The sequence below is a fragment of the Neltuma alba genome, unplaced genomic scaffold (genome assembly GCF_004799145.2).
Source record: "Neltuma alba isolate B1F8T4 unplaced genomic scaffold, ASM479914v2 tig00012836_pilon, whole genome shotgun sequence".
Classification (NCBI taxonomy): Eukaryota; Viridiplantae; Streptophyta; class Magnoliopsida; order Fabales; family Fabaceae; genus Neltuma; species Neltuma alba.
Genome location: NW_021637225.1, coordinates 430,209 through 457,746, shown reverse-complemented (window position 1 = coordinate 457,746; position 27,538 = coordinate 430,209). Strand labels below are relative to the sequence as shown.

Genomic DNA, 27,538 nt, shown 5'->3' with positions numbered 1-27,538 from the left:
ATATTTAAAATCTTTAATTAATTATTTTTAAATAGAAAAAATTATTTTTTGAAACAATGAAAGTTAAGAAATTATCTCTACTTTACATATTAAAATAATTATTTTAAATAAATAAAAATAAAAAAGAAATCAAATCCAAACCATTCAAATGAGATATAGATATTCCAAATTTAGTGAGTTTAGAATGCTCATCAAAGTGATGCGCACCGAAAATTGCTAATGCATAATTATGCAGAATATTATGTAAATCAAACAAGATAATCTATTATGCTGCGCAACTACCACGTACAACTCACTTCCCAGAGAAATTATAAGAGCAATCTCTTGCCTTACACAAATCGAAAGATTCAACTCGACCTACCTACAAGGAGGCTTTCGTGTTGAGATGATATGCTTATTTACAGAGATGACCATGCAGGACCAATATTCAGTATTGCAACTATTAGAAGAAATTAATTTCACAAATATAAACAAAAATCATGTACATTCATAAATCATAACCAGAGGCTGGTTTTGACATCGGAGTCGAACCCTCCATCAAGCTCAACTGTCTTCTCAGCTTAACAATGTGAGCTTGCACCTAGCACATTGGAAATATCACCAGCTCAGAAGCCACAACTATGTCTAAAATTACAACATGGTATTGCACGTAAGATATTGATTTTAGATGAAAAGATTTTTTTTTTTTTTTACGGAAAGGGAAAAATTGAATATTCTCAATAGAAATAAAGATAAGTCCACAAGTGCCAATGCAACAGGAACAGCTAACTTAGTGCTCATTCAATGCACACTGCACAATCCCGGACAGGGCAAGACGCAAGAACCACGCACACTTCATTAAATTCACCGTACGATAAAAGCCCCCTAGAATGCCGGGAACAACAATAATGCAGACAATAATCTTAGAGCAAAATAAAAGAGCTGACGTCAATTGAATAAATAAATAAATAGAAGAGCTTAAAAGAACAATTAGCCATACCGAATAAATGAAGAATGGATCAGGGAATCAACGATGTTTTCAAATAAATAAATTTACCATACCATAATGTTACTCTAAGAAATGCAGCATAATTAGTCTCTATTCTAACACACACACACACAAATGAGGTGGTTAGGAAGTTCAACCTCCTGGCGTGCCGCTGCAAGCTTTAAGAGCTCATCAGCCTCTGAAAAATTCATGAACCACTGGCTTAGGTGATGGTCTTTGGTATCAGCTCTGCCCTTTTCATTGACACTCTCAACTGGAACTGCAAGAGGGAGGTGGGGAAACCATCAAATGAATACTTATGAGAAATAAAATATTACAACAGCACTCACACAAACTCACCAGGACTCGGTAGATTAACACTGGCAGGAAGCCTAGGCACAATAACCGCAGGATGATTCCGCACACGTGCCAGAAAAGCCTCATAGGGATCAGGAAAAACAATCTCATTATAAGATTCTACAACAACAGGTTTCTTGGTGGACTGGGGGCCCGATTCATCCTCAGGATATAATTTCAAATGGTGGTACCTAGGAAAAAGAATCCAGTAATCCAGTAAACAATATATATCTATTTATAGAATTTCAATCCAAAGTAACTGTGTCATTGCTGTGCAATTATTTTTTGAATTTTAACTGATGTTCGTCCTCTATTCAAAATTCGTTCAATATCCCCGCGCAAGTGGAGGGCTGGGGATGTTCGAGTTACTTAAAAGACGTCTAGAAAAGTGAGTTCTCGGCAAATCAGCCAAGCTAAACTACTCACAAATCCAACGGTTTATCACAGACATCATTGTGAAAAAAGAGGGTTATGGCGATTTCAAATTCACCCCAGCCGCATTCCGATAATTCGAATGGCGGTGAATCAACAGCCCTCCTAGGGTTGTTAAAACTAGGATGCAATTGAAATACAACCCGCTTAATGACCGCCCCAAGATCTTCGTTGGATGCCCCGCGTACATAGACCGTCCACTTATGCGATTGAGACCTGGAAGGAATGAGGCATTAGAGACAATTGCAAAACTGATAGACGCATAAAACATAAGGGACTCAAACAATCAGCGATCGAACTTACTCACTAGCCTTCCGGCCCAGGTAGAAAGCAATAGTACCATATACAATTGGAACACAAATTTCAACATCTTTAACTCTCTTATTTGCATTCTGCAACATCCAGAGATGATAACTGTCTATAAAAAGAGGAGTAAAATTTCCAAGAATCGTAAACCAAACTTCTTAACTCAATTCACCATCGAGAAGAATATACAGAACCCATGCATAGCCGTAACAAAAGATTTAAGGTGCAAAATAATCAAAATTCAAAATGAGCGTGAAGGGAAACAATTAGGTAGGAGTGTTAGGGTTCAGAAATTGTTAACAAGAACTACAGGGGGAGGGAAGGAGCACCTTCTTATCGGCGTCCTCAGAAGGTATCCCAATTTTAAGACGAGACAGCTTAGTGGCAGAGGAGCCATCATCGGGCTGGTGATCACCTTGTTTTCTGAGGGCCACGGAGTGAGACATTATACTGTAAATTCGTGAAAAATACAAACAAGGGATAATCAGCAGAAGCGATAGAGTTAGGGTTTTGAGATAAGACAGTCGTTCTGAGCTGAGAGGACAGGGCGTGCTGTTCTGTTGCCTTTCCTGCGCCTGGCTTTCCTTTACGGCTGTTCCGTTCCCGGCGACATTCTAATTTTCTCATTTACGGCCTCCATACGAAGTCAGCGCCGTAAAATAATACTGGTACAGTGGTACTACCTTCCCATCTTAATAAAAAAAAAACCTTGGTAACTAATTTCAAAAAATTAAAAAAAATAGTTAATTTAGTTATTTGTATCAAATACATGTTTACTTTCTTAAATTATCCTTATTCAATTACATACATTGAGTCTACATTTGGGTAGAAATATCTTACAATTAATAGGAATATTTTTTAGAACACATTATAAATTTGAGAGACAAATAGATTGGAGTCTTATGTTTAGAATCGTTAACTAACTCTATAATTAGAGCCGGAGGTAGTACTAACTATAAGAGCTAATTAACATATTTGAGTAAATTAAAAAAATTACTTAAATTGATTATTTGTAATAAATAAGTGTTATCTTCCTTTAAACACCCTTGCTAATAAGTGTATTAACTAAAACTATTATTTAATAAAATATTTAACATGTACAACTAGTATATAATAAGAACTACTTTAAAAAATTAAATAAATATAAAAGATAAAATGGATTAGGATATTATATTTACTACTAAATTAAAAATCAAATTAGTTTTTACATGTAGCACAGAAAACCTTCAACGTTTTTCTTTTTTAACTATTTGTGTAGCCAATTTTCAATCATTATAATTTCATTTTTCGCCAACAATCATGATCATTATGAGCCTTGGGGCTTGGGTAATGAATAGTGTATATCCATGACTTCCCCGAATAATTTTCTCATATATTTTTAAAATTTCATATTATTAATATCATTATTTTATAGTTGGCAAAAATGTATCAGTTTGTAGCACTGGGCGACCAGAATTTTAATTTTCAATTATTAATAACCCTACCCGTTCATATAAATAATCATTATTCTAAACTTGTTAAATACAACATCTTTAGCTCATTCATCTTGAAGATTGATGAGAAATAAGAATTTCACTTTTAAATGCCAATTAAAATTAGAATGCACCGATTTTATTTTCAATCTAAAAACTCGATAAACTCAACAATTGAAAGATAAAAGATTGTTCGTTCACTCACAAGCAATAATTATGATATCAACATGACGGCGATCCACGACGCGGTCTTCAACATTTGTTGCAAATATAGACAACTTAAATCCTTTTTCTTTTTTGTCCTTTCATAAAAGAGCAAGCCAAGTTTTCGCAGTTTCGCTTCGAGTACATATTGTCTTTGACGATGAATTCCAACAAAAAGGCACAATGATGGCACCAGAGAGTAAAACAAAGGCACAAGAGATGAGTAAGTAGCCGTTCACTGCTGCTCCTTCGGGACGAGAGGACTTCAATCATGATGACAAGTGCATTGCATTACCCAGGAAAACTCCTCTTGGATGCCTCCCACAGTCCCACGATAAGCAGGGGCGCATATCATGCAAACAATCAGTAAGGTATCACAGCATCTACATGTTCGAAGCGCTCAAGGCCATTACCTTGCATTGTTCATTCAATGCCAGAAGCTGGGCCTCTTTCTTGTCAAGCAGAGAACTCAACCTCACATTCTCTTCCATGAGTCTCTGAACTTCAGCCTCTTTCTGCATTTTCTCACCCTCCAATTGTGTAGTCTTCTCAACCAGCCTGACTCACAGCAACGTCAAGCAGTAAGACAATACACATCCAAATAAATCAGAACTTCGTGCAAGGGGGATGAAACTAAATTTGCAGATGAAATCAAATGAGTTAATGAACTGACATAATAACAACTAACAAGCTTTAATCCGACACAAGTGCTTAAATTAACGTTTTATCATAATGTTCCTCCACAGAATGTATATTCAAAACTCAATTGTGCCTTTGTGACCAGAACTTATTTCCATTTCAAACACCTCAGCAAAAGCCTACTAATTCAACCAATTTTGAAGAATGCTTAGATAAAGAATCAATTAAAAGCAGCCAGAACAAAGCACTCACATTCAAAAGCGCAGTACTGGCGTCGCAAGTGCATGGGCCAACATATTGAAAAATTTTGCGCAGTAAAAGAATAAATTCCATATATCATGATTGTATTTGGACCAACCATGGTATTATAAATTGATAGTTGACCTCAACAAAGTAACAGCAATTCAGGCAAAGCACTAATGATTAGTCATCTTAGAAAAGTTAAGAACCCAAGTCTTAAGTTTAATACCGCAGGCAGTGAGAAGCAGGCCAAATGCAAGCTAAAACTAATCCAAACTCAAGCAGGGAAGGCACGTCTAATTAGAAGGACAAACACGGAAAATCCCTAGAAGTCGATATACCACATATCTACAAATAAGCATAGCCATTCCTGTAGGATGTTCATATGTCGCACTCGTAAAAATTGCACAATTCAGCAGTGTGGTTGTGGCTCTTGAAAACCGATAAAGAAGCATACAACAGTAACGTTATAAGTCATTGGAGGATGAGATCTTGTTCAAATAAAAGCAACAAAAACAGCACATATAACCATGTTTCTTCTTTCATCACAAAGGATCTCTTGTTATACAAAATGAATATAAATGGAATGAAAAATAGAATGAGAATAGTAATCTTGAAAATAGAAAATGACTGCCGTATCCCTACTTTTAAAAAGTGAAAAAAAAAAAAAATTAGAGATTGCTAGATCATGATTTCAAAGGTACAATGAACATTACACAGAGGAGTTCCCTTTTTCCTACTAAACAGCCTGTGATGCTCCACAAGTTCCACCAAAAGGATAAATTACTCGACAAAGTTTAAGCACTTGGTACAAAATGGCATTGCCGTCAAGCACACAATAGTTAGCCACAGAAATCAAGCAGGAAGTTTGATGCAGATCAAACACTTGAAAAGGCACAGAATGAAAGTATATTGCAAAGAGCACATAGATACTCACCGTTCAAACAGCCTCTCAATACTTTGAAATTGCTTCTCCGATGAAAGTAAGGTTTCTCTCACAGATATTAAACTGCTAACATATGATTTCAAAGATTCAAAGTCCCGTTTCACTCTACTGAGCTCCTGCTCATTTTCAGAAGCTCGCTGTCGCTGTCTGGTTGTTTCTTCCACCAAATCCTCAACCCTTTGCCGCATTTCATTCAAAATACTATTTGTGCCCAGAGCAAAGCGTTCCATCTCCTCTAATTTAATAGACATATTCTCTAACTGGGCAGACTTCCTCTTAATTTCCTCCTGACCTAAAGTGACTTTTTCCTTCTCAATTGCAGTTTCAGATTCCGCCAACAAAACCCTCTTCACAAGGATTTCCATAACATCTGCAACCATCTGAATGGACTTCAGTATCTCACCTATATAAGCTGCATCTTGTTCATCTACCAAACCATGCTGCCGGTTCATTCCTATCCATGACTCTTCATCTGGACTGTCAAATGAAGAAACATCAACATTCCTGGACCAACCTGATAATGGTATCCCATTTTTGTCCACAAGCCCTACCCCCTCTAGTTGTTTGATACCACAAGATGTGTGGGCTAAATGAGGAACAGCCATGATTCTAGCCTTGGATTTTAAATAGGTCAATAATGTAGCAGTAGTTTTGACTCTCCGCCAAAGAACATCTAACTCCTTTTTTGCATCTTCCTCCGAACCCTGTATGCAGGCCTTAACCTCCATGACTTTTTCTTGCAGGATATCCAGTTGAGACTGGTTTCTTTCCATGTCCTGCTTCCACAATTCATCAGTTTGGCTCGGCTCAGGCTTCAAAGCTGGCATGTCAATGTCTTCATTTGCAGCCATTGACTGTTTTAAGTTGGATAGAGATATGAGAGCTTGACATTCTAAATAATCACGATATAAATAATTCTAGTTATGAAGCACACGCACCAGAAGAAAGAGAAGCCCCAATAATCTATGGTATGAAAACGTTTACAATGATGTCAAAACTATAATGCATGACAGAGCACCAAGGGACGTGCATAGCTGGAATGGACTCCATATGTATTAAACAATTCCAGGACTAAAAGAAAGCAATGTAATACGATGAACACCAAATACTGGAATAAACAAAAATCAAAGCACACATTTTGTCATATCTATATTAGTCTAAACTTTAATCATGCATACAATTTAACCATATCAGACTCATAAATACACTTCAGATCGTCCACAACAAAAAGTCTATCATGTATACATGCTGCTGTTATGAAGCTTCAGAAAATTTATATCATCAAACTACATCCTAACTCCGGAAAAAAATTTTGATTGATATGAGACGTTAAATGCTCAATGGAATCCAAATCATATCAGCAGGACGTTTGTATCCACCATTTGTCCAGTTATCACTTCATGATGTCGTCACCGTACAGCACATATGCTATAATAATCCTTTAGATACCGACTTTATGATTATCGGTAACACAAATGGATCCAAGTAGACCTATTGTAAAAACTAGATGTCCCCGCTGTGTAGCTACACCTTTGTTGCCAAAACTTACTTCGTTGCTAATAATACAAAGCATCACAGCGAAACACAATTGAGGCCGATGCATAATTCGTTGACACAGCCAATTTTTTCTTTTGGAAGAAGGTAAAATTTTGAGCTGTTACCAATTCTGAGTTCCTTCAGAGCATTCCAACCAGCACCCATCATCACAGCAACGCCCCAATCAAGTCATCCCAAGATAATGAACTCACAAAAGAATAAAAACATAAACCCTAATAACCACATTGACAGGAAAGAAGAAATTCAGACACCACAAATTTGGGTTTCCGCTACTGTAAGGTGATCTTTAAAAAATGCAATTTAACCCTAGTACAGGAAAAAGAAATGGACAGATTTGAAGTTAAAGTAGCCACCCACCAAGACTAGCTAAACAACAAGATGGCAGGCTCAGAACGTTAAAATAAAGAAGCCGAGGGGTAAACAGAGACAATTGAGAGGGAATCTTCCCAGGGGCAACATACCGAGGGAATTGAGGACGAGAGAATGGGAGGAAGGGGAAATAGGAGGCGTGCTTGGATGAGAAGCGAGGATCGTCCCTGGTCGGAGTTGAATCGTGCTGTTCCAAGCGGCACGCGTTTCCCCTTGCTTATGGAAAAAGAAGGCAATCCGAACCAAAAATCTGAAGATAATCAGTTGGTGCTTCCTTGCCCCCCTTCCCTTTTTGCTTTTCAGTTTCTATTTCCCTCTTTCTCTCTCTCCCTCTCTCAATTTCCCGGTTTTTAAATTACAAGTGGGATGATTATTGATTATTGAGAATGTATAGACAAATATTGTAATATCCAGTTCTTTTGCCATCAATTTTGCAAATCAAATTCGTTTTTCACATTAACTTTGACTTCAAATCACGGCAATTACCTTGGAAAGTTTGCAGTTGAAACCAAAAAAAAAAAACTAAATTTTTTGCCTTTGCCTTAACTAATATATTTTTTAAGAGTGTGAAACTTGGAAGTATAAGACTCAATTTATACAATGCCTTTTTCGAAGAATGTGAAACCTGAAAAATACTAAATAAATAAACAAAGTTATAAATATTTTAATTTTAAATTATTCTAGGTTAGGTGGGGAAAGTATGGCAACTAAAATTATATATCCACCAAACATTTGATACAACTGACAGTGGACCTTGCTGCCGAGATAGAGGGATTTTGTTTCCGTTCTGCAGCGTTCTCTTCCCTGACTTGCCAAAATGCCAAAGCCGAAAGCCCTCATCTTTGTCGCTTCTCTCCCTCGCTCTGTACGCTGCGTTGATTCTAAAACCATGTCGCATTGATCCAAACCAATGAGAAGAAGAATTGGGAGTTCTGTTTCTCCAGCAATTGAAATCACGCCTTCCTGCTTTTCAGCAATCGCTATGATAAGCAACTGCCGTCTGTTCGATACTGAAAACCCCCAACTGCCACCAAGTGTTGGCGATTGAATATGCACAAGTTCCTTCTTTTTAGTTTCCCATGATTGTTCCGGTGTTTCTATGATACTTGATTTTGAATTTTCAGGGTTTTGAATCTCTTCTCATTCTGATTTTTTTTTTCTTTTCTCCAGTTCTATGAAATATTTTTAGTGTGTTTGTCATTTGTATGTAGTTGTCTGCTTATATGGGGGCATCAGAGACTAAATTCAAGTGATGAGATGATGTAGTGTTTGTGACTTAAGGTGGGCAGGTCTGGGACAAATTTAGTGTGTTTATGGTTTATGAATCAGCATTCAGTCCCTGTTCATGAGATGGCCTTCTTACTGGCCATTTTTCTTGCTCGTATTCAAAGTTTGGATTTTCCTTCGAGGTTTATGGGAGGTTGCAGAGGCACTTGACATCTATTTGTATAATTTGTTTCTTATTGGTATGCAATATGCGGAAAGAAGTTGGAATTAGCCTTTAGTCATCTTGTGGTGTATCGTATGACCACATGAGAACGGTCTCTTTCGTTATTTCATTGTGGCTTACATCTGCGACAGTTATTGTCTTTGAACTGGCAACTGAGCGCTGTTTCGCAAAACGGTAGATGCTAGTTACTTGCATGCTCTGAATTCCGAGACAGATTTGCAGGGTTAAAGCATGGCTTGATCCAGGTAGTTTAGTTTAAGCTGGCAAGCTGTTCCGCAACCATTACAACGATATCAAATTCTAGACTATATTCGGCATACTTTTTTCCCCTTGTCTTATGGTAATCTAAAGTTTATCACTACAACAAAGTTAAGTTATCTCGCTCGGTTCATTTATTTCCTTGCGCTGTTTAATTTTGTTTTAGAACCTTATTACTCTGCGAGACAGAGTCCTGAGCATACCACCAAGCATTGAGACATGCAACGTATTGTATTAGTACGGTTGTTTGATATTTGATGTTGTGTGACAAATTGATAAGAAGGTCTTGCTGCCAGCTCATTTGAGATCTTCCTATTTTTTGTTTGTGTATTTGGGGTGCATTGCACATGTTGGTCAATATATGCACGGCTTCTTTTCCTTCTGGCTGCGTTCTAACATTACTGACGCTTCTGGGAGATTGGATGTGTACAAATTGCAGCAAGGACGATTATCTTTCTGGATTACAGCGTTAAAGGTCATTCTTTAATTTGACAATAAGATTAATGCCATGATTCTAGGACATGAGATATGTAAATGACTATATATTTCCCTCTTTCGCTCATTAAGCTCATTAAGAGATGGCTCTAGGAACTCGGAACCTTTTGTTTTGCAAACTTCTCAGCCTTGGGCGGATGGGATTGATTATACTGTATCTTAGTTGGTTATCCAAACTGAGCTAAACAGAGTGATCCTTATTTGCGGTTGTCGAACTCATACTAGTCAAGTCACACGCAAACAGCCAATGTTGCGGTGGAACATTGGATTCATTAGTTAAGATTGCTGCTTGCTTCGAATTTTGGATTTCCAGCTTTGAATTGTTTAGCCTTTGAAAGATATATACTTGCTACACTTATTTCCCATTTCCTAAAAAAGATTTTGGGTATGAGTTGTGTTATTGAGGTTGAATCTTCCATTCTTCGTTTTTATGTGCGCAAATTAAAGAACAGGATAAGTGGACATGAAATTCATACTCTATCCAACTTTATTCATGCACTAAAAGGTATTACTTGCTCGTGCGCTCCTGATCAGGGTACTTCTACTATTGTGAGAATTAACATAATCCTGGCATGCACCAGGATTAAAGGCAAACCAATTTCTTCGCCCGAGGAAGCAGTACTCAGCAGTTGCAACTCCTGAGAGATCAGGAAGATCCCTTGAACACGGAAGAAGGGGAGAGAGGAGGAGAATCCAACTGGTAAAGATTAAGGGACGGCCCCACAAACCTGAACAATATCCAAGCCCCTATCATTATGAAGATTGAAGCGTATGCAAACTTATTAAGCCAAAACAGTAAACCCTTCTCTCCCATGTACAAGTCAGTTGCCTTCTCCGCCAAGCTCATGTCCTCCCATTTCTTCGGATAACTCGCTGAAACCTTTGCCTTGGTGGATTGCGCGGCGTTCGAGACTCCTCCATCACCCCTCTGTTGCCTGGCTTGCCTTCTCGACCTTCTTCTGAAGCGTACTTCCACAGCTCCCGGCGGTGGCATGGTCGGTGATTGAACTGAGTCTGGCACGCCGCTGCCGCCATCGTTAACGTTGGTGTTGCCGCCACTATCAGGGGTACTACAGGCGATGGGATTGAATCTGAGAAAACGGTGTCGTGGATGGAAGAAGGTGTGGGAGTGCTTGGGCGTTGATAGGTTAATGAGGGAGAATGAGCTTGAAGAGAGGGAGCTGGTGCTCGGGTGACATGTCCATGGCTTCATGAGATGATAGCAAATGCAGAAGCGGCTAGACCAGCGGCTGCATTTTGCCGATAAGAATCTGCCCTTTCTTATCCTCTCTATGGGTGTTTTTGGAATTTCACAGCCCGTTTTCCGACTTCAGTCCTCTCAAGGGGCAGGGTGGTTTGGGCTTTTACATAAACATGGGCCCGGCTTTGAGAAACGAGTTGGAATCACGGTCTGTGGCCCAAAACCAAACAAAAATCAATCGAGCAATATAAAAATGTACGCAGAAAAGTGTATGGGTAAACATATTGGGCATAAATGAACCGACAATAACAATAATTTTTACGTTTGTCAAATAAACATAATGTCCAGTGTTTTTCTTCGCCGAATGGACGAGAAGCTACCAGTACTTTTTTTTGTTATAAAAAATTTAGATAGATCTTAAAAATTTTAAAAGAAAAAAGAAAAAGTAAATTAGTTATTCAATCCCAGTCCAGTATGAGAACATGCTGAAGTTTAGATCGTTAATGTTATCGATATTCTCGTACGTAGTCGATACAACTGCATTTATATTTTGTCATTGGGTCATGTAATTTTATCTATTACTACCTCCGGTTTGTAATATAAAGTCTTGTTTGACTTTTATTTTAGTCTTAGATATAAGACTCTAATTCACTTTGTTTTCCATATTTATGCTTTTTTTTCGAGATAGTCTTTCTAACTATAGTAGCTCTAACCAATACATTTAATTAGTAAGAATATTTTAGAAAAGATAGCACATATTTATTACAAATAACTAACTTAATTTCTTTTCTTAATCTCTTCAAATTAGTCAACTAGCTCTTATAATTAAAACCGAATGTAGTATTTAACTAAGATTATACTAATCCTATTTATAAAGCACTTTTAGCGTACTTCACACAAATTAAGAAAAATCTTAAACATCATACAAATCAAGAATAACCTTAAGTTACATTAAGTCCCTATCAAAATATAACTTTTCAGTTTTATCCCTATTATATATATATATATATATATATATAACTTCAAACAAAATAATTAACTATCTACACCATAATATATTCTTACTAAAAATTTAACGATATAATTTATAAATAGAACAAAAAGATATCTTCTCTCTGCTTTATAAATAGAACTAAAAATGTATTATTTAATCATAAATTACACATGAATCAATCGTAAGCTCATGCAAAACCTAAACAGTTGGGATTTCATTTAATAGTTTGAAATAAGGTAACATATAATTAGTCAGAGTTACAGACACGCGCGCACGTAAGTCACGTTTGGTATGAATGATTAAAAATGAGGGGTACGGATTGAGATTGAGATTGAGAAAATTTATTAAAAAAATGCTTAACACATGAAAAATTGCTTGTTATATAAGATTAGACAAACTCATGTATGTAGAGTTAGAAAATACCATAGGAGGCGATGGTATTTCCCAATCCCACCTTCATGGGTTTGCCAAATCTCATGTAATAACTAATTACTCATACTAAATACTATTTAAATAATTTTTTAATTGTAATTTTAGTTCCTATTTGTTATTTTTAATATTCCATGCCAAAAGGGACCGTAGATTTCTCTCCAAATTGGTAGACGCTTCTCGCCATTCAGACGTTGGACTCTTATTAACTGCAGCGATGAAAAATAATCAGAGCCCAAATTTTAGTGAAATGCCCATACACTTCATATCAATCGATCTTGATAATTGGCGAATAACCATCTAAATTCGTTGCAGTCAACGAGGACTAGCTATCTAATAACCAAAGCACTGAATTAGCACAAATTTAAACTTGTTGATCTTGTATGACTTAAATTTTTTAGTGATTTGTAATGCATTTTTTTTGGTTGAATATTCTGATTAATTATCCAACGTAAACATATTGACGTATTATCATGTATAAAGCAATTTTTGTTACTATTATTGTAGTGCCGAATATCATTTCATAATATATATTAATTTAATTACAAAACACCTCTGTCGTGCGCACAGACAGGCACCTGAAAAAATAATATGAGAATTACTTCTTTTATACTTCAATGCTGGTGGATAAAAATATGGGAAACAATCATATGTGATTTTAATCTCACAAAGATTTGAATCTTATTCCTCGTATTGTTGCTAGAGATTAATCTTTTTTGTTAAATACAGCCCCTGTAATTAAGTAGATTGTTGGTGATTTTAATTGACGGAGGCGTGTGGATTTTGAAAGAGTGATTGAAGGGGTGTTTGGGAATGCTTAAAAATGCTTCTAAGAAGTACTTTTCTGCAAAACGAGACAAACTCCTCTACATATTTACCGTAAACTATAAAAATACTTTTAAAATCATGATTTGGTTTACATCCAAACACCTTTGAGTGTGGGAAAAACTGATCGAAAATAAAGGAGGAGGAGGGAATTAATAAGAGATGTTTGAGGATGAATGAGAGAAGAAGATGAAGTGAAGGCAGGTTTTAGGGTAAACATAGGAGATATTGGGAGTATTATGGATTAAATGATGGGGGCCTTGTCGTGTTGTGCCAAATGGAATGCAAGGCCAGTGCTAGTTTTAGTTTGCCTGGAACGTGGCTCCTTTATATGACAACTCTTCTCCCCACACGTCACTCTTTCATCTATCTCTCACACCCACTCCTACATTTAATTAAATCCATGCATATACATACGTATCATCACCCCATTAGCTCCATCGTGTGGCTGATTTCTTCTTATGTGCCCTCATCCAGCGCCAATGCAATCTTATCCATACCCTCACATGGAGTTTTATACTTTATTCCTGATGCGAAGTAATTAAAAAGAAATTAAAAAACAGTTATATCAAAAAGATTGGTGAATGCGCGATGAACAGTAGATATCTGGAACTCTCAGCTCTCTCAGTGTCTGATGCCTGACTAGACTTCTCAAGGTTTTCATCAATCTGAAATCGAATCTTCAGGGGCCCGACCTGTTTTCCTCTTCCCTTTTCTTTTTTTTCCCAAATTAAAAACAATCAAACAACCCCACTTGCTATGCTATTTTGTTCTCATTCCAGACAAATTCCAATTCAAGTTTTTTTTTTTTTAATATAGAGACCAAAGTTTACACTGGGATTGATTTGATTTGATTAGCCATTTGCTGTATAATTTAAAATCATTATTAACATCTTACAAGTAAAAATACACGCAGCGCATGACGAACAATTAATCAACCGAGACAAAACCCCGATATTCGAACCCCCTTCCAGACTGCCATACCAGCTGGCTCCCAAGCCTGCAGATTAGATTTGTATTAACAACTTTCTTTAAAAAAAAATGAAGTTTGCTTGGCTGTAAATTTTACAATCTAAGATTAAAATTTAAACTTCTTGTTTATAGTTACAACTGAACTAGTTAAGAGCCCTCGGTAAACAACTGCTTCTACGTACAGATTATATATGCTGCCGTAGTGAGGCAATCTCTTTGGTTTCGTGTAACCGTAAAAAGCACTCAGAATGTCCTAAGACACATATGCAGCAAGGATGAATAATAATATAGTACAGCTCTAATCTACTCAGACGTGACTTCGTTTTTTTCCATTGCCAGGAGGCATGCGACAAGTAGAAACACTTGAGAGAATTTAATAAAAATCTCATTCCCTGCAGAGATACGCTATCTTGTAATTAAGCACAAAAGAATGATGATCAAATAGAAATCATATGGAGTACGTCTCTGAGGAAATAAAAGTGAGTTTGCAGGTTGAGAAAGGTAGCTGAAGTTCGTGCTTTGGAATGTGTAATAAGGGCTGCCTCTTCAGTTCTCACATCACCACTTTCCTGTATGCCGCTCAATTTTATTCTTTCACGATGCTTCTTTAATTTCCTGTTTTGTTTTTTCGCACACATATTATGCATATATCATATACAATTCGCTGGCCCTAGTATTTTTAGATGCAGCCAGAGACATCTTTCGCCGGCTCTAAAAAGATGGATTAGCATTTAGAGTCCCAGATATTGAAATGGAGCTTCAAAACTGCTGTGGTGGGCGTGGTCCTACTCCACCCACTAATATATTCTAAGTTATGAGCCAAGACTTAAATTGAAACACAGCATACATGGGTCCACTCTACACTCCCTGTTGGTATCATAAGACGCATCACAATTAACTCACGAAAGTAACCCCCATTGCCCCTGAAAGACTCAGCGCCCCAGCCCTATCTGCAGCGATAAGTATGTTATAATTATAACGAAGAATTGGGGGGGCCAGAAAAAAACAAGACTTGGGTGGCTAGGGTTTACTGTATATGGGGCAAAGTCTCTATCTGAAACTGGGGAGGAAAGAAAGCAGAAAGAAAGGGAGACCCAACATAGAGAGAGGGGCTAGCTAGAGAGAGAGAGAGAGAGAGATTGGAATGATCTTGGTGATGTATCGTTTAGAGATACGGAGTGGAAAATGAGGGCAAGAGGGATGATTACCCGTAAGACTAGGGCAGTGCGGCTGCCAATCTCTCTAGGGCTCTCTCTCCCTCTCTGAGGTAAGCTGCTCAGCATATTGGATAAGAGACTGACTAATTTACTACTTTTCACTATCATTTACCATACACAATAAATAATCAAATATATATACGCTTTGTCACGTAAAAAGATGGAGAATTTATATGTATGGAAAGTAGTATTAGAGGCGTAGATGGTAGGGGGAGGGGCGGGGGAGAGAGAGGGTAGGGGCAAGTGGTGGGATGTGGGTGAATGCATGAGAAGGAAATGCAATGATGATGGAATAGTCAAAATCAGAGAGTTAAAATGCAAAGGAAAAAGTTGAAGAAGAAGAAGGAGAGAGTATGAAACGGACGAGACTACTGTTGCAACAGAATGGGGTGTGGAGGGGGAAACATTGAATAGTTCCATCCACGCCCGCTCTGCCTGACTGCTTCTTTTTCATGTATATCTCGTACTTTTTACCCTCGTACACAAGAAATCATTATTCCCCGCCCTCCTCTATTATTCATTCATCAACCCCCCTCCCTTTCCTTTTTCTTTCACCCCATCATCATCATCTGCATATATCATAAAACAGTTAATATCCAAGATTATTCACTGGGAGAGGATTCGTATTTCTATTTCCTCTTCAAATGAGATGGGAAACAGAGGTTGGAGAAGGCAAGAAATGATGAGGCTTTCAAGGGGTGAGATCAGGCAAGACACAGTGGGGAGAAAAACTCCACCAGCCATGACATCCGCCCCTTGCATTTAATGTCCCCTGCATTTAATTTTTGGGCCGCGTGCTTCCTTCGCTTATTCAAACCCCTCACCCTTTTTCATTTTTTTCCCTTTTATATTTCTACCACGTGCCCTACCTCCTCCCTCTCCTGCGTCTCTTTTCTTCTTTCATCTCGACTTAATTAACATTACTAAGCTACCAAACACACACACATATATATCATTGTGTTTTCATTAACCCTAATGTGTTTTTGCGACTAAACTAGTTTACCATTTTATTTGACCAACCAAAAAAAGAAAGTAGTTTACCCTTATTGACGTACGCCAGACAATTGGTTTTTTTTTATCTTAACAATATTTACAACTTTAATTTATTTGATCTTACTAGAGATTCAATGAGTGAGGAATTAATTACTAGACATGTTCATCCGCAATTAAAACTTGCGTTTCCTCGTAAAAACACGGAGAAATCAAATACATGCACACGATCAGAACTTGGGTCCCTCTTGAGCATTTCCCGGCCATTATTTTTTTTTTCCATAGATAAAACGTAGTCACTTTATTACGATGATGACAATATGTAGGAGCATGTAGCATATTTTTGGACCTCCCAAATGGCTGATAAAACTTCCCATTAAATTTGCCTTTGAGGATATGTACCAGACAGTTGCGAATTCTGTTTATTTTGTATGATACTTCTATGCAGGAAAAGGGCAAAAACAGAAGGAGAAATCATAATTAGCTGATCTCGCGGGATAAACTCAGAACGTGAAGGGCGAGAACCGAAAACAAAAAAGAGAACGTAACCTTGCAGTTTCTGTCTTCTCATTTTTTAAAACCTTATTTTCTATATTTGGATGTTGCCCCAGCTCTGGTCCAGTGCTTGTGCAGGTGATTAATACATCTACAAGTTCTCCTCCTCACTCTACACATTGAAACTGAATGCCAAAGCTATCATCATTTATTCTCTGTTTTTTTTTTCCCCTTAAAATTTGGAAAACCTCATATGTAGCTTGTACGTACCATCTTGGCACAGTAGCAGAGCAGTGTGTTTCCCTTGCGGCATATGAAGCCCAGGCATTATATTATTCTCACAAGTACAAGGAAAGGCTCTAACTTCAGAAATTCCATTACAGGATGCGAGCCAAACATACACAGGGCTACTAACCCAAAACACACAAACCCTAATGGCAATAGCTTGTGCTCCTGTATGTAGTATCGTTGCTCTCGGGACCCATGAGAGGCGTAGTAAATTTAGGAAGAGTTCATATTACTTTTGTGCCCTTGACATGCCCCAGACAAGTACAGGAATATCTTTGTATCTCCAGATTCGAATTAATGAGAGTTTAGAAGGATATGTGATCGAGTGAGGCTGGGGGGCCATATCTCCATCAAAAGAAGATCCCTATTGAAATTCACAAATCTTCAATTCGCATCATTCTATTGCCATTCATTCATTCATTCAGAACCCTCTACTTTTTTTCTTCCTTCCATCAAATTGAATATACCATTTCACACCTTTTTCCGTTTGGGTTTTTATCTTTGCCTCTCTCTCTCTCTCTCTCCCCCCTCCCCACACCCCCCTCGCCTCTATGAAAGTGCTTAATTATTATTTTGATATACCTGGTGATACCTTTTGATCCAAGTAAATTCTACTGATACCCCTCACTTTCTAAGCCCTCTTTTGTCCCTTCCCTTTTCTATGAACTCGTGTCTGTCAACTTCAGTCCTTCTCTCTCAGATATTTCTTTGATTTTCTCTCTTCATCACTCCATGTGCCTCCCTTCTATTATAAACCATCCCCTTCCTCTTCCCTCTCCACCTCCAATTCATACATACCAACCCTTTCTTCTATCTCTCTCTCTCTCTATCCAACAAATTGTTTTGTTGTGTCTTGTTTGCTTGTCTTTGTATTGTTGCGGGTGCATCCAGTATGGAACCTCAACAGCAGCAAGCAGCAAACGAGGATGCTGGAGGGAGTGGAAGAGGAGGGTATTTGTGCAGGCAAAGCAGTACAAGGTGGACTCCCACAAGTGACCAGATAAGGATACTGAAGGACCTTTATTACAACAATGGAGTTAGGTCCCCAAATGCAGAGCAGATTCAGAGGATCTCTGCTAGGCTGAGGCAGTATGGCAAGATTGAAGGCAAGAACGTCTTTTACTGGTTCCAGAACCACAAGGCTCGTGAACGCCAGAAGAAACGCTTCACCTCCACCTCTGATCATCTCCCCAGTCCCATGCACTTGCAAAGACCTCCTTCTTCCGCTACTACTAATTGGAAGCCTGACCACGAGTCCATTCTTCATCCGAAGTATTCTAACATACCGCCATCTCACGGTACTATATATTAACTCACCATCCCTCTCTGCATGTTTACCGGTATATGTTTCTTTGATGCTCAACGTCATCAGCTTTGTAATATTGTATGTTTGCTTTGTTGTACTACAGGCGTTTCTTCTGCTTCATCTTCTACTGCTGGGATGGTTTCCCTGGGCCAGATGGGGAACTATGGGTATGGATCTGTGACTATGGAGAAGTGTTTTAGGGTAAGTTGTATTGTACATATGACTCAAAATATGGCTACGAAAGATTCATCTATACGATGACGTTTGCGTTTTCTGCCTTTTCCTTTTATTTGTTGATTGTTGATTTTAATGCTCAGTGGGTACGTATAACTACTGTGTGCTGCATTGAAATGGAAGCAACCATCACAGGTAATTGCAACCATGTGAGATTTGATAGTGCAAACTAAGCAGGTGATAGTCTACTACTATGTGGACGACTAATATCTAACGACAAATACGGAAGAGGCAGATTCCTTTCTTCATTGATTCCTTGAAGCTTCCACAAAAGGAAGAACCTTGTAATGCGAACTAAAACGTTTCACGAGGCGAAAGTTTCATTCCGTCGACTATGTGCTTTAAATTAATTTTTGTTTTCTTCCTTTTCTCAGGACTGCTCAATATCAGCAGCAGGAAGCAGTGGCACCATAAGCCACAATTTGGGATGGGTAGGTATGGATCCATACTCAAACTACACTAACTTCTTGGACAAAATAAGGCCTGGCGATCAAGAAACGCTGAAAGAAGAACAAGAAGGAGAAGATGGAGCCCCTGAGATTGAAACTCTCCCTCTTTTTCCCATGCACGGTGAGGACGTCCACGGCTACTGCAACCTCAGGTCTGATTCTTCTTACTATGGCGGTGGCTGGTATCACGGCGATGAATATGGCTTCAAGAACAATGGCTCTCATCGTACTTCCCTCGAGCTCACTCTCAACTCCTACACCCGCAGATCTCCAGATTCAAGTTGAACCACTGATGACTTTCCATGTTCGGCTTCTTAAGTTGTAGATGCTAGCTTGTCTTAGCTATGTTCCTATATTTAGGTTCTGTATGTGAATTACTGGTTATGGTCAATTAATGAGCACATGAACTATTTAAGAAACTTGTTTTATGCTAAGAGTCATGTTCCCAACCCGACACGTGTCGGGCAGGGAACTTAATGGATGTTGACTAATAGATATTAAAGTTTGTTACTTTGTCCGTTTCCCAATAACATTCCGTCATTATTTTGCTAATCGGAATGATTGCCTTAAAAAATGAGCATAATCATGCGAGTTAATTTACATCCCTTGATAAAAAGAACCTGTTTTTCAGAATTTTGCAACAGCAGTCTCGATCTCTTTCAACCTCAGACCTCATCGTCATTATTTGGCTTAGAATGGAAAATGCGTCTCTCTGCCAGTGGCTAGAACCATCTTATTCGTTTCCCAGGATCAAAATAGGAAGTGTATGTAAATAAGCAAGGAAGAATTACGTATAAGTCTCAAACAAGAGACATGTTTGAAGACAAGACTCCTAGGTTTAGTTGTAGTTTATCACATTTGGGAGAGGACCAAACTGTCCCTACTAATTACAAGAAAACGAAACAAGTGGGTTATTCATATTTCATAGAATTTCCAACCAAAAGAGTCCCAAATCCCCTAATCGCACTTGCCGCTTCAAAACACCAAAGTGAGGATTGAGGAACCCACAAAATCAAAGTCGAGACTTCTCACCCACGGGCGGCCAAGAAGACGTCCCTGAATGAGAAAGACGAATGCTGCTGCGTTCGAGATGGGAAGGAAAGGATGCTGATGGTTAAGAGATTTTGATTTCGTGGTATTTTAATATCAAATAACAAAAAAATGTATATAAATAAATTTAATTATTAAAATTGATCTAAACGGTTCAACATATTCATATTTATTTTTAGTATAATATTTTATATCAGATCTAATGATAGTAAACCCCAATTGATCTAATAATAAGAATAAAAAAGTGGAACTTGCCTTCCTGATTCCTCAATTTGTGTTTCAAGTGCCTGGTGTGTTAAGGGGATTGAGATTTTTTTTTTTTAAAAAAAATCATTTAATAACCCGCTGATTTCATTAACTTTTTCATAAGCAGGGCCAACGTGGTCTTTTTACGTATGTGGCAAATTACAATCAACTTCCTTCGCAAGACTTGTTTATGAAAAAAGTCCTTTTATTTGGGTTTATACGTAATTTTTTCGGTAAATAAGCTCTGGCCAGCGATTCGATCGTGTGAATGATCCGATTCTCTACAAGCAGCTATGAACATCTTTTCCCCCAAAAGAGCAGAGAGGTTTTTGTGGCTTTGAACTCTGGACAGAGATTTGTGTGGGGACCACTGAAGAAGCCCTGACAACTTGTACGGTAAGCTGGCTTCTTCTTCATTATTTATTTGAAAAATTTGTACGGCTGAAGATAAAGAAATTCCCATTCAAAAGTTTTAAATTCTAAAGATAAAAACTTTAATTGCCAAGAAAAAAATTACATGGCAATTTAAAATTTCAAGACAACATCAAGTTCTAGTTAATATGCATAAGCTTTGTTATTTATTTTGTTTAATTTGGTTAAAACGTTTGTTCCTCCGAGCATTTTATGGAGCTGTGGAGGGTGATGATGATGTTGGCGACAGCGACAGACCGTAAGAAATGAAATGACTAGAACTTTTTTGAGAAATGGGACTGCTAACATGAGACTCTACTCACACGTGAAAACTAATGTTACAAATTGGTAAAAGTTATAATTTATAGAAGTAGATGTCCTACGAAAAAAGAGAGAGAGAGAGAGACAGAGACGGCATTGGGGAGATCAGTGGAAAAGGAAAAGCTAAAGGCTGAGAAAGAACAGGTGGGGAAGGAGTTGGGGGAGGCATGATGAGAAGGGAGACTGGGCCGAATTCTGCTGCAAGTAGGAGGGTATACATTTTGAAGTTTGAACCCAACTTCGTAAATGCTGCATAATTATTCTGCTGCTTCTACCTACTCAATCATCCTATGGGCCACTCCCTACCACCCCTTCTCGCAAAATCAATTCTTCTTCCTCTGAAATCCCCCCTTTCAAACATTCCCACTTTCGATTCTGTGTGTGTTTAGTCATCATTATATACGTATACGTATATACGTACATGCATGCAAACTTTACTTTTGACACGTATTTCATAATGTAATTACCAATTCTAACTTATCCTTTTTTTCACTTTTTATGATAATCCAAACTTCGGTGTCACAAATTAATTAAGTGGACGCCATGTGTGCCAAAAGTGTCTCAACGGACTGGGGATTGCCGAGCCATATGCAAAAGGTGGTTCTCTAATCCTTCCTTTCTTTGGTGAAGACAAATTAAAATATTATTTTCCTGCTTGAGTTTGATGAAACCTTGCACTTTCGGGGCTTAAAACGGCGTTATGTGGAGTTTCGGGTAATAGTAATCTAGAGGCAGGTGCGTGCGCACGAGGAAATCATAGACTACTGCATTATTTTTGTTGGTTAGTAGAGAGAGATTGAGCCGTGAATCTTTAAAGCCTTTCGCTTCGACGGAATGTCAAATATTAGTACTTGTCATGCGTCAAACTTGTGCAACTCTGTGAACATACATATTTTCTTGGGAGCGTATTTGTAGTGCGTCGTTATTAGATTGAACAACCTGAGAACCAGATATTTTATTGCATTGTGAATAAATTTTTGCTACAGACCAGACCTAGCTCTAAGCCAAAGCCAACTCAGAGTAGTGGATATGTAAATGTGAGTCAAAATGAGATACAAAATTGATATGGTTACGGGGGGAAAAAAATAACAATAGTTGATCTTTGTTTGAACGCGAAGACGGGGGACTGATCGAGGATGAGGCGTCCCGAAGACAAGCTTAATGCTGTGAGCTAGTAATGAAGACGGGAAAGAGTGATCAAGCAGGTCATGGATGGGCTTTTCTTCTAGCAAAAAGCCATCGGGAGAGAGGCATTGACGGCCTTCTTTTAGGCTTGTTTGGAGAAGGTGGCGACTCTATGGGTTCAAGTGCTGCAGGAGGACTGGCGAATTTCACGTATCTTTTCTTGTGCAACTCCTTGGCATCATCATCTTCCTGGGCAGGCGCATTGGCAATGAACTTGAGGTCCTCAATCTCGGGATCATCCCTCTGCTTCAGCAACCTCAACTCTCTCCCCTTCACCTCCTGCAATTCGTTCTTAGTCTGCTGGAGCTCTTCTTTGAGGGACTTAATGCAGCGAGACATCGAGTTGGCTTCCTCTCTGGCTTTCTCAAGGCTCTGTTTTGCTTCTTGGATCTCAGCCTTCAATTCGGCCTCTCTGGACTGAACATTCCCAGTTTCACTCTGGGCCGCTCGTATCTAGACATATAAATAACATGAAGTGATGAATAACAATGCACGAAGCAGAGCCGCAAAAAGAAAATGATGCAGAATGAGCTGGAGAACCTGTTGAAACATGGGAGCGTAAATTTCGCCGACGAGTACTTTTTCGCCGAACAAGGCGACGGCTTCTTTGACGGACTTGAAGGGGGCTCGAGTGTCGATCTCAGAACGCGCCATGATGATCAAGATTGGAGCTTGAGGGAATGAAGAGGGGGGGGGGGGTTGGAATTAATAGAAGGGGGAACGTTGTATGGTGGTTAGAGGAATGGGAGACTGATTTGGGCGGAGTTAATTAAATTTACTTTGCGTCCACTTCACTAGTATCTTGTTATTCGAGGTTGACAAGGAGGGAGGTGGTTGAAGCAAGCCCATTGGTTCCGTTAGTTGGTTGCATCCGTCTGACAGGGACCCGTCTCCTTTCTCCAGTCCTGTTGCTTTCACTTCATAATTCACAACTCTATCTGTCTTCACACTAACATATACAGCACCCTCTTTCCTTTGATGTGTGCCCTCACTTACTGCTCATTAAATATAAGTGATCCGCATGTTAATGCTGACATGACATTTGCACTCTTCTCTTTTAATTTAAATCAATGTATCACAGTCCATTATACTATCATTAAATAATTTTTTTTTCAATTGTGTCTCAAAGTTTTCGAAGTCGAAATTAAGTTTTAGTACCTAATTAATTAACTTCCTGAATCATAAAACAAACAGGTCACTGGAAGTTTTCTTATTATGAGAGATTGTTTCTCTTTCGGTTAATAACAGATTTAGCCAAAGGCTAATTCGACTTTGACAGATGGACATTGTCACATTGTATATATTTTGAAAAGCTAGCAGAAAAGGTTCATAATTCACAGTGGCGTTTAGTTAGTTCATTCTATGGTTCAACAGAATGATGTTTCCTGAACCAAAAGCTAACGAACAGGTGCTTTCTCGAGCCCAAAAGAGGCTATTTTATTAAGAGTGGGGGACAAAAAAGAAACCCTGCCCTGCTACTGAGGGGCTATTTTATTAAGCATAACAATACGAAATTACGAATAGTCAAGATGGTAGCGTTATTTTGGCCGTCCAGATAGTTAATTTATTTTTTTCTTCATAATTCGAAGTGGCATTAAAATATCGGAATGAGTGTATTTGTCATGAAACAGATGTTTTGTTTTCCTGGTCAAACAAAAAGAGAAATAGCATGAGTAGTTAATTCGTTCATATATTTTAATGTTGATATTAATTGACGGTGATGGTTGATTCTGCGAAAAAGGATTGCTTGGATGTGAATTATCATATCCACAGCAAAAAATGACAATGGGATATGGCAAGTAATTCGAAAGCTGAAAAAAAAAATCAATTATTGGAATATTCAGACCACGCCATGTGTGGTCCCTATCAAAACTTGGGAGGCTTCCAAGTAGAGACAAAAGAAAAACAAACGAACCAGCAAACTCCGACAGACAAAAACCTGGGCCACAACAAGAAAGACAACCAATTACAACCTCAGTTGATCATCACAAAGCCATATCCGCTTTGTCTTCTGGTTCTGCTTCCTCCTCTGGAAAGCGAAGGTGCTTTCCTTTTGGGGTTGGCAAGCCCTTGAGGTGCAGCACGCTGGGCGATGCCTCTTCATTTTCCTTTTCTTCTTCTTCTTCCCCTACAAGCTCATCATCACTGTTGTAAACAAATCTCGTGTGTTTTCCCTCGAACTTGGGAACTGCCCTCTCGTTCACACTGATCTTGTTCAACCCTTCACACAGTTCGTCGACCAAGCCTCCGTCATCATATTCTTCATCCTCATCATAATACTCTTCGTCCTCCTCCTCCTCTTCAGCCACTTCCTCCTCATCCTCGTCGTGTGTGCTTGCATTCACCTGTATTGACCAGATGGATGCATCATCATCTTCTGCAGCGGGCTTGTCTTTACCTCCTCCTACTACTTCCTGATATGTCAGCTCAGAGGAGCATTCTGATAGATCCGATATTTCCGATTTGTCTGAAAAATCCATCAGGAGCGATCTGGTTATCTGGTTTTTATCGGAGTCAGGGCTCCCTTGATTCACGACCTGCCATTAAGAAACAAGATTCCATCAGACAATTCCATCGAGAAATCTTATTCCCGGTGAAAATCTAATTAGTTTCACCAGAAGTCGACGGACCTGAGAAACTGAATGTTCCTCGATTGCCTGAGGTGTCACTGAAGCTTCGCCGGAGAGATTGGAGATTTGGGGAGTATTAGCGGGAGTCGGAGCAACCACTCCCGAGGGGGAATTCACAAGTTGAAGAAAGGGACGACTTTCCAGCGATATTTTCGAAAGTACTGCTTCTTCTTCCACCCTCTGCAAGAGGGTCTTGACCTGACCCCTGAGCAGAGCCTCTCCGGATCCCGGCGTGTTCTTGACCTTCTGCTTCACAATGGAAGAAGACGGCGTCTTGAGATTGCCGCCTGCGAGCCCCACAATTGGAGAATCATTCGTTATATCGATAAGGACCGATCGGTCTTGCTGCTTCCCGTTTCTTTGCCTTGATTTTGTCAGAGCCTTCTCAGAATCTTCTGTCTTTCCTGAAAGAGAAGATAAATACGTTAACTCAGTCTTTCAATAATAAGGCCGATGAAAATTTGACAAATAGAAAGGGATTTTGAGAATTCGATTGTAAAGAAGATGACTCACTCGAAACTGGGATGTTGTTGATGAGGCTGATGCCGTTAGAATTGTTAGTAAGAGCAGCCGAGGCTTGAGATCTGGTGACTCTTCTTGTTGATGAGGGGGTCTCCATTGAAAACCTGAAATTGATTCAAGATTGCACAAACTCTGGAAGCTTTAAGCGATAATCGTGAAGAGAGAAAAGCAGAAGAACTCGAGATTGGGAAGGGACGCGAAGGTAGTGGGGTTTATAAAGGAAGTAGGGTTAATATGACCGTTGGCCAACGCGGCGTCCTACATCTTTATTTTAGCAAGAAATGGACGTTGTCAGCCGGAGAAACAAGAACTAGCCGTTAGCGCTCATTTTTTGAATTATGTGTCTGGTTTGGGCCACAAGGCCACATTATCCATAGTCCAGCCCATTGATAATTCTCTTTATGGTGGTTATTCTGCAATATTGTTTTTGGGTGTGTTTGGCAAGCACCCCAAACCATCAAACCATGGTTTGAGAAAAATGTTAGCCAAACACTCTTAAAAAAAATCAAAACAATGGTTTTGACTCCAAAACCATGGTTTTGAGAAAAGCAGAAATTTTTTACTTTTGGAGGAAAAGGGGAAGAGTGTGAGAGCCTATAGGATATGTATCTTGTTGTTTTTCTTATAAACATATTTTTTATAAATATATTTAATCTTATATCTTATAAATATATATACATATTAATTATTTATTAATTATATATCTTATATATTATTAATATATGTTAATAAAAATATATTATTAACAATTTTATTCCTTCAAATTAAATATATCATAAAATATATTTTTTCTATAATTATCATATTAATTTATGCCAATTTGTATATATAAAAGTACTTCTAATAACAACTATCCAAACACTCACACTTCTCAAAATCACTTTTTCACAAAATCTATTCTTTCCAAAATCTATTTTTTTTAGAATCTATTCTCCAGAAGCTATTCTCCAAATCATGGTTTGGTTTCATCCAAACGCACCCTTTGTCACTTTGTGCCTGTGTACTTTGACAGATTTAATTGTTCTCTCTCCTATTATAGCTATTTATCTGGAATAAATATTGTTGTATTTTTTAAAAGATAATATTTTCTCATTCGTTTATGGAATTACTTAATTGCAATCAAATAACTGATGATGCTTCTAGACTGCTAATGGAGAAATTTCTCTTATGAAAATCAATTGTATTCCTGGCATTCAAAGTCTAGACTGCTAATTGGCACCTATTGAATATAGAAATAAAGTAAGAGATATATCCACGTATAAAAATTCGGGAACTGATGAATTGAGAAGGGTTGCTAATGATCTCGTGATCTCGGTTTGAGGCCAAAACTTTTTTTTGCCCTTTCAACTGGCATTCAAATAATGGAGATGAAATTAGTAGATAATAAACGAAAAATGACAATATATTCGCATGCAAATTGTAGAAGATATCAGTTGTTGAGGAGGACTTTCACTGTACTCTTTTAGTCTTATTTATAAGGTAGAGAGAAAAAAAAAACATTTTGTCCTATTTATAGGGTAGAGAGAGAAAAAATTGTACATGAATGTGCAACTTTAACTTTTATTTATTATCTGGTGCGTGCTTGGAAGGGTCCCTTGTGGGTGCTCTCAAACCCCACATCGGATGGGTGTGTGAGTGTGTTAGTGTGTATAAGTAGGACATTCGAGCTGTTTAGGTACCACCCACGTTAGGTGGTTTTCCCTTCAGTCTCTGGTCCAAAAAAAAAACTTTGATTTATTATCGTGTTAACTTCATTTTCATGAGATACATTATATATAAAATCGGAATGAAATTGAAAAGTTGTTAGATTTTAAATAAGAGTTGATAAAATTTAAAGTTTTTATTAGTCTGTAAAATATGTTAAAAGTGGCTTATAAATAAAATCAGAAGAATGTTGAATTTGAAAATGGGAAAAAATAATCTGGTATATTTAAGAATGAGTGTTATGTTAGCCTACCAAGTTAAATTATGGCTTCCAATTTTTACCCTTCATTTATTATCATGTTGATTTTTTTTTGCAAGTATAATGTATATTATACAGATATAAAATTGAAAAATTATTGAGTTTTAAATGACAGTTA

The 27,538-nt window shown here is 38.1% G+C and overlaps 6 protein-coding genes across 10 annotated transcripts; 1 reads left to right on the top strand and 5 right to left on the bottom strand.

Annotated features, from left to right (window-relative positions):
• Positions 1 to 244: 244 nt before the first annotated feature.
• LOC114731508 (transcription initiation factor TFIID subunit 14b-like) lies at positions 245 to 2,696 on the bottom strand. 4 transcript variants are annotated; one of them, XM_028918691.1, is made up of 6 exons: positions 2,392 to 2,696; positions 2,060 to 2,170; positions 1,751 to 1,972; positions 1,328 to 1,515; positions 1,126 to 1,247; positions 245 to 580 (listed from the first exon to the last, which is right to left on the bottom strand). In XM_028918691.1, exons 1-6 carry the CDS (start codon positions 2,460 to 2,462, stop codon positions 488 to 490), a joined length of 807 nt encoding a protein of 268 aa, XP_028774524.1. In that variant the 5' UTR covers positions 2,463 to 2,696; the 3' UTR covers positions 245 to 487. The 4 variants fall into 4 exon arrangements, with proteins under 4 accessions (XP_028774524.1, XP_028774522.1, XP_028774525.1 ...); XM_028918689.1 differs by having other exon boundaries at positions 2,060 to 2,148; XM_028918692.1 differs by having other exon boundaries at positions 1,130 to 1,247; positions 2,060 to 2,148.
• A 985-nt stretch (positions 2,697 to 3,681) lies between these two features.
• Positions 3,682 to 7,826, bottom strand: LOC114731507 (uncharacterized). Of its 2 annotated transcripts, none has more exons than XM_028918687.1 (3): positions 7,582 to 7,826; positions 5,555 to 6,417; positions 3,682 to 4,296 (listed from the first exon to the last, which is right to left on the bottom strand). In XM_028918687.1, the coding sequence occupies exons 2-3, from the start codon at positions 6,412 to 6,414 to the stop codon at positions 4,122 to 4,124; spliced, it is 1,035 nt and encodes a 344-aa protein (XP_028774520.1). In that variant the 5' UTR covers positions 6,415 to 6,417; positions 7,582 to 7,826; the 3' UTR covers positions 3,682 to 4,121. The 2 variants fall into 2 exon arrangements, with proteins under 2 accessions (XP_028774520.1, XP_028774521.1); XM_028918688.1 differs by lacking the exon at positions 7,582 to 7,826 and adding an exon at positions 6,502 to 7,002.
• A 2,324-nt stretch (positions 7,827 to 10,150) lies between these two features.
• Positions 10,151 to 10,950, bottom strand: LOC114731509 (uncharacterized). The gene has a single exon (XM_028918694.1). It carries the CDS (start codon positions 10,903 to 10,905, stop codon positions 10,339 to 10,341), a length of 567 nt encoding a protein of 188 aa, XP_028774527.1. The 5' UTR covers positions 10,906 to 10,950; the 3' UTR covers positions 10,151 to 10,338.
• A 7,045-nt stretch (positions 10,951 to 17,995) lies between these two features.
• Positions 17,996 to 19,377, top strand: LOC114731497 (protein WUSCHEL-like). The gene is made up of 3 exons (XM_028918678.1): positions 17,996 to 18,401; positions 18,513 to 18,610; positions 19,018 to 19,377. The coding sequence occupies exons 1-3, from the start codon at positions 17,996 to 17,998 to the stop codon at positions 19,375 to 19,377; spliced, it is 864 nt and encodes a 287-aa protein (XP_028774511.1).
• A 2,673-nt stretch (positions 19,378 to 22,050) lies between these two features.
• LOC114731496 (WEB family protein At3g51220-like) lies at positions 22,051 to 22,959 on the bottom strand. Its single transcript, XM_028918677.1, has 2 exons — positions 22,846 to 22,959; positions 22,051 to 22,758 (listed from the first exon to the last, which is right to left on the bottom strand). The coding sequence occupies exons 1-2, from the start codon at positions 22,957 to 22,959 to the stop codon at positions 22,327 to 22,329; spliced, it is 546 nt and encodes a 181-aa protein (XP_028774510.1). The 3' UTR covers positions 22,051 to 22,326.
• A 1,025-nt stretch (positions 22,960 to 23,984) lies between these two features.
• Positions 23,985 to 25,594, bottom strand: LOC114731522 (acidic leucine-rich nuclear phosphoprotein 32 family member A-like). The gene is made up of 3 exons (XM_028918713.1): positions 25,449 to 25,594; positions 24,936 to 25,339; positions 23,985 to 24,842 (listed from the first exon to the last, which is right to left on the bottom strand). The coding sequence occupies exons 1-3, from the start codon at positions 25,552 to 25,554 to the stop codon at positions 24,291 to 24,293; spliced, it is 1,062 nt and encodes a 353-aa protein (XP_028774546.1). The 5' UTR covers positions 25,555 to 25,594; the 3' UTR covers positions 23,985 to 24,290.
• Positions 25,595 to 27,538: the final 1,944 nt, after the last annotated feature.

Coding starts and splice junctions, on each gene's coding strand:
- LOC114731508 (XM_028918689.1), bottom strand. CDS start 2,508: ATGTCTCACTCCGTGGCCCTCAGAAAACAAGGTGATCACCAGCCCGAT. Junction 2,149..2,391: donor CTGAGGACGCCGATAAGAAG/GTGCTCCTTCCC, acceptor TGGATGTTGCAG/AATGCAAATAAGAGAGTTAA. Junction 1,973..2,059: donor CTGGGCCGGAAGGCTAGTGA/GTAAGTTCGATC, acceptor CATTCCTTCCAG/GTCTCAATCGCATAAGTGGA.
- LOC114731507 (XM_028918687.1), bottom strand. CDS start 6,414: ATGGCTGCAAATGAAGACATTGACATGCCAGCTTTGAAGCCTGAGCCG. Junction 4,297..5,554: donor ATTGAGAGGCTGTTTGAACG/GTGAGTATCTAT, acceptor GCTGTGAGTCAG/GCTGGTTGAGAAGACTACAC.
- LOC114731509 (XM_028918694.1), bottom strand. CDS start 10,905: ATGAAGCCATGGACATGTCACCCGAGCACCAGCTCCCTCTCTTCAAGC.
- LOC114731497 (XM_028918678.1), top strand. CDS start 17,996: ATGGAACCTCAACAGCAGCAAGCAGCAAACGAGGATGCTGGAGGGAGT. Junction 18,402..18,512: donor TAACATACCGCCATCTCACG/GTACTATATATT, acceptor GTTGTACTACAG/GCGTTTCTTCTGCTTCATCT. Junction 18,611..19,017: donor CTATGGAGAAGTGTTTTAGG/GTAAGTTGTATT, acceptor TCCTTTTCTCAG/GACTGCTCAATATCAGCAGC.
- LOC114731496 (XM_028918677.1), bottom strand. CDS start 22,959: ATGGCGCGTTCTGAGATCGACACTCGAGCCCCCTTCAAGTCCGTCAAA. Junction 22,759..22,845: donor ACGCTCCCATGTTTCAACAG/GTTCTCCAGCTC, acceptor TTATATGTCTAG/ATACGAGCGGCCCAGAGTGA.
- LOC114731522 (XM_028918713.1), bottom strand. CDS start 25,554: ATGGAGACCCCCTCATCAACAAGAAGAGTCACCAGATCTCAAGCCTCG. Junction 25,340..25,448: donor CAACAACATCCCAGTTTCGA/GTGAGTCATCTT, acceptor CTTCTCTTTCAG/GAAAGACAGAAGATTCTGAG. Junction 24,843..24,935: donor AGGAACATTCAGTTTCTCAG/GTCCGTCGACTT, acceptor TCTTAATGGCAG/GTCGTGAATCAAGGGAGCCC.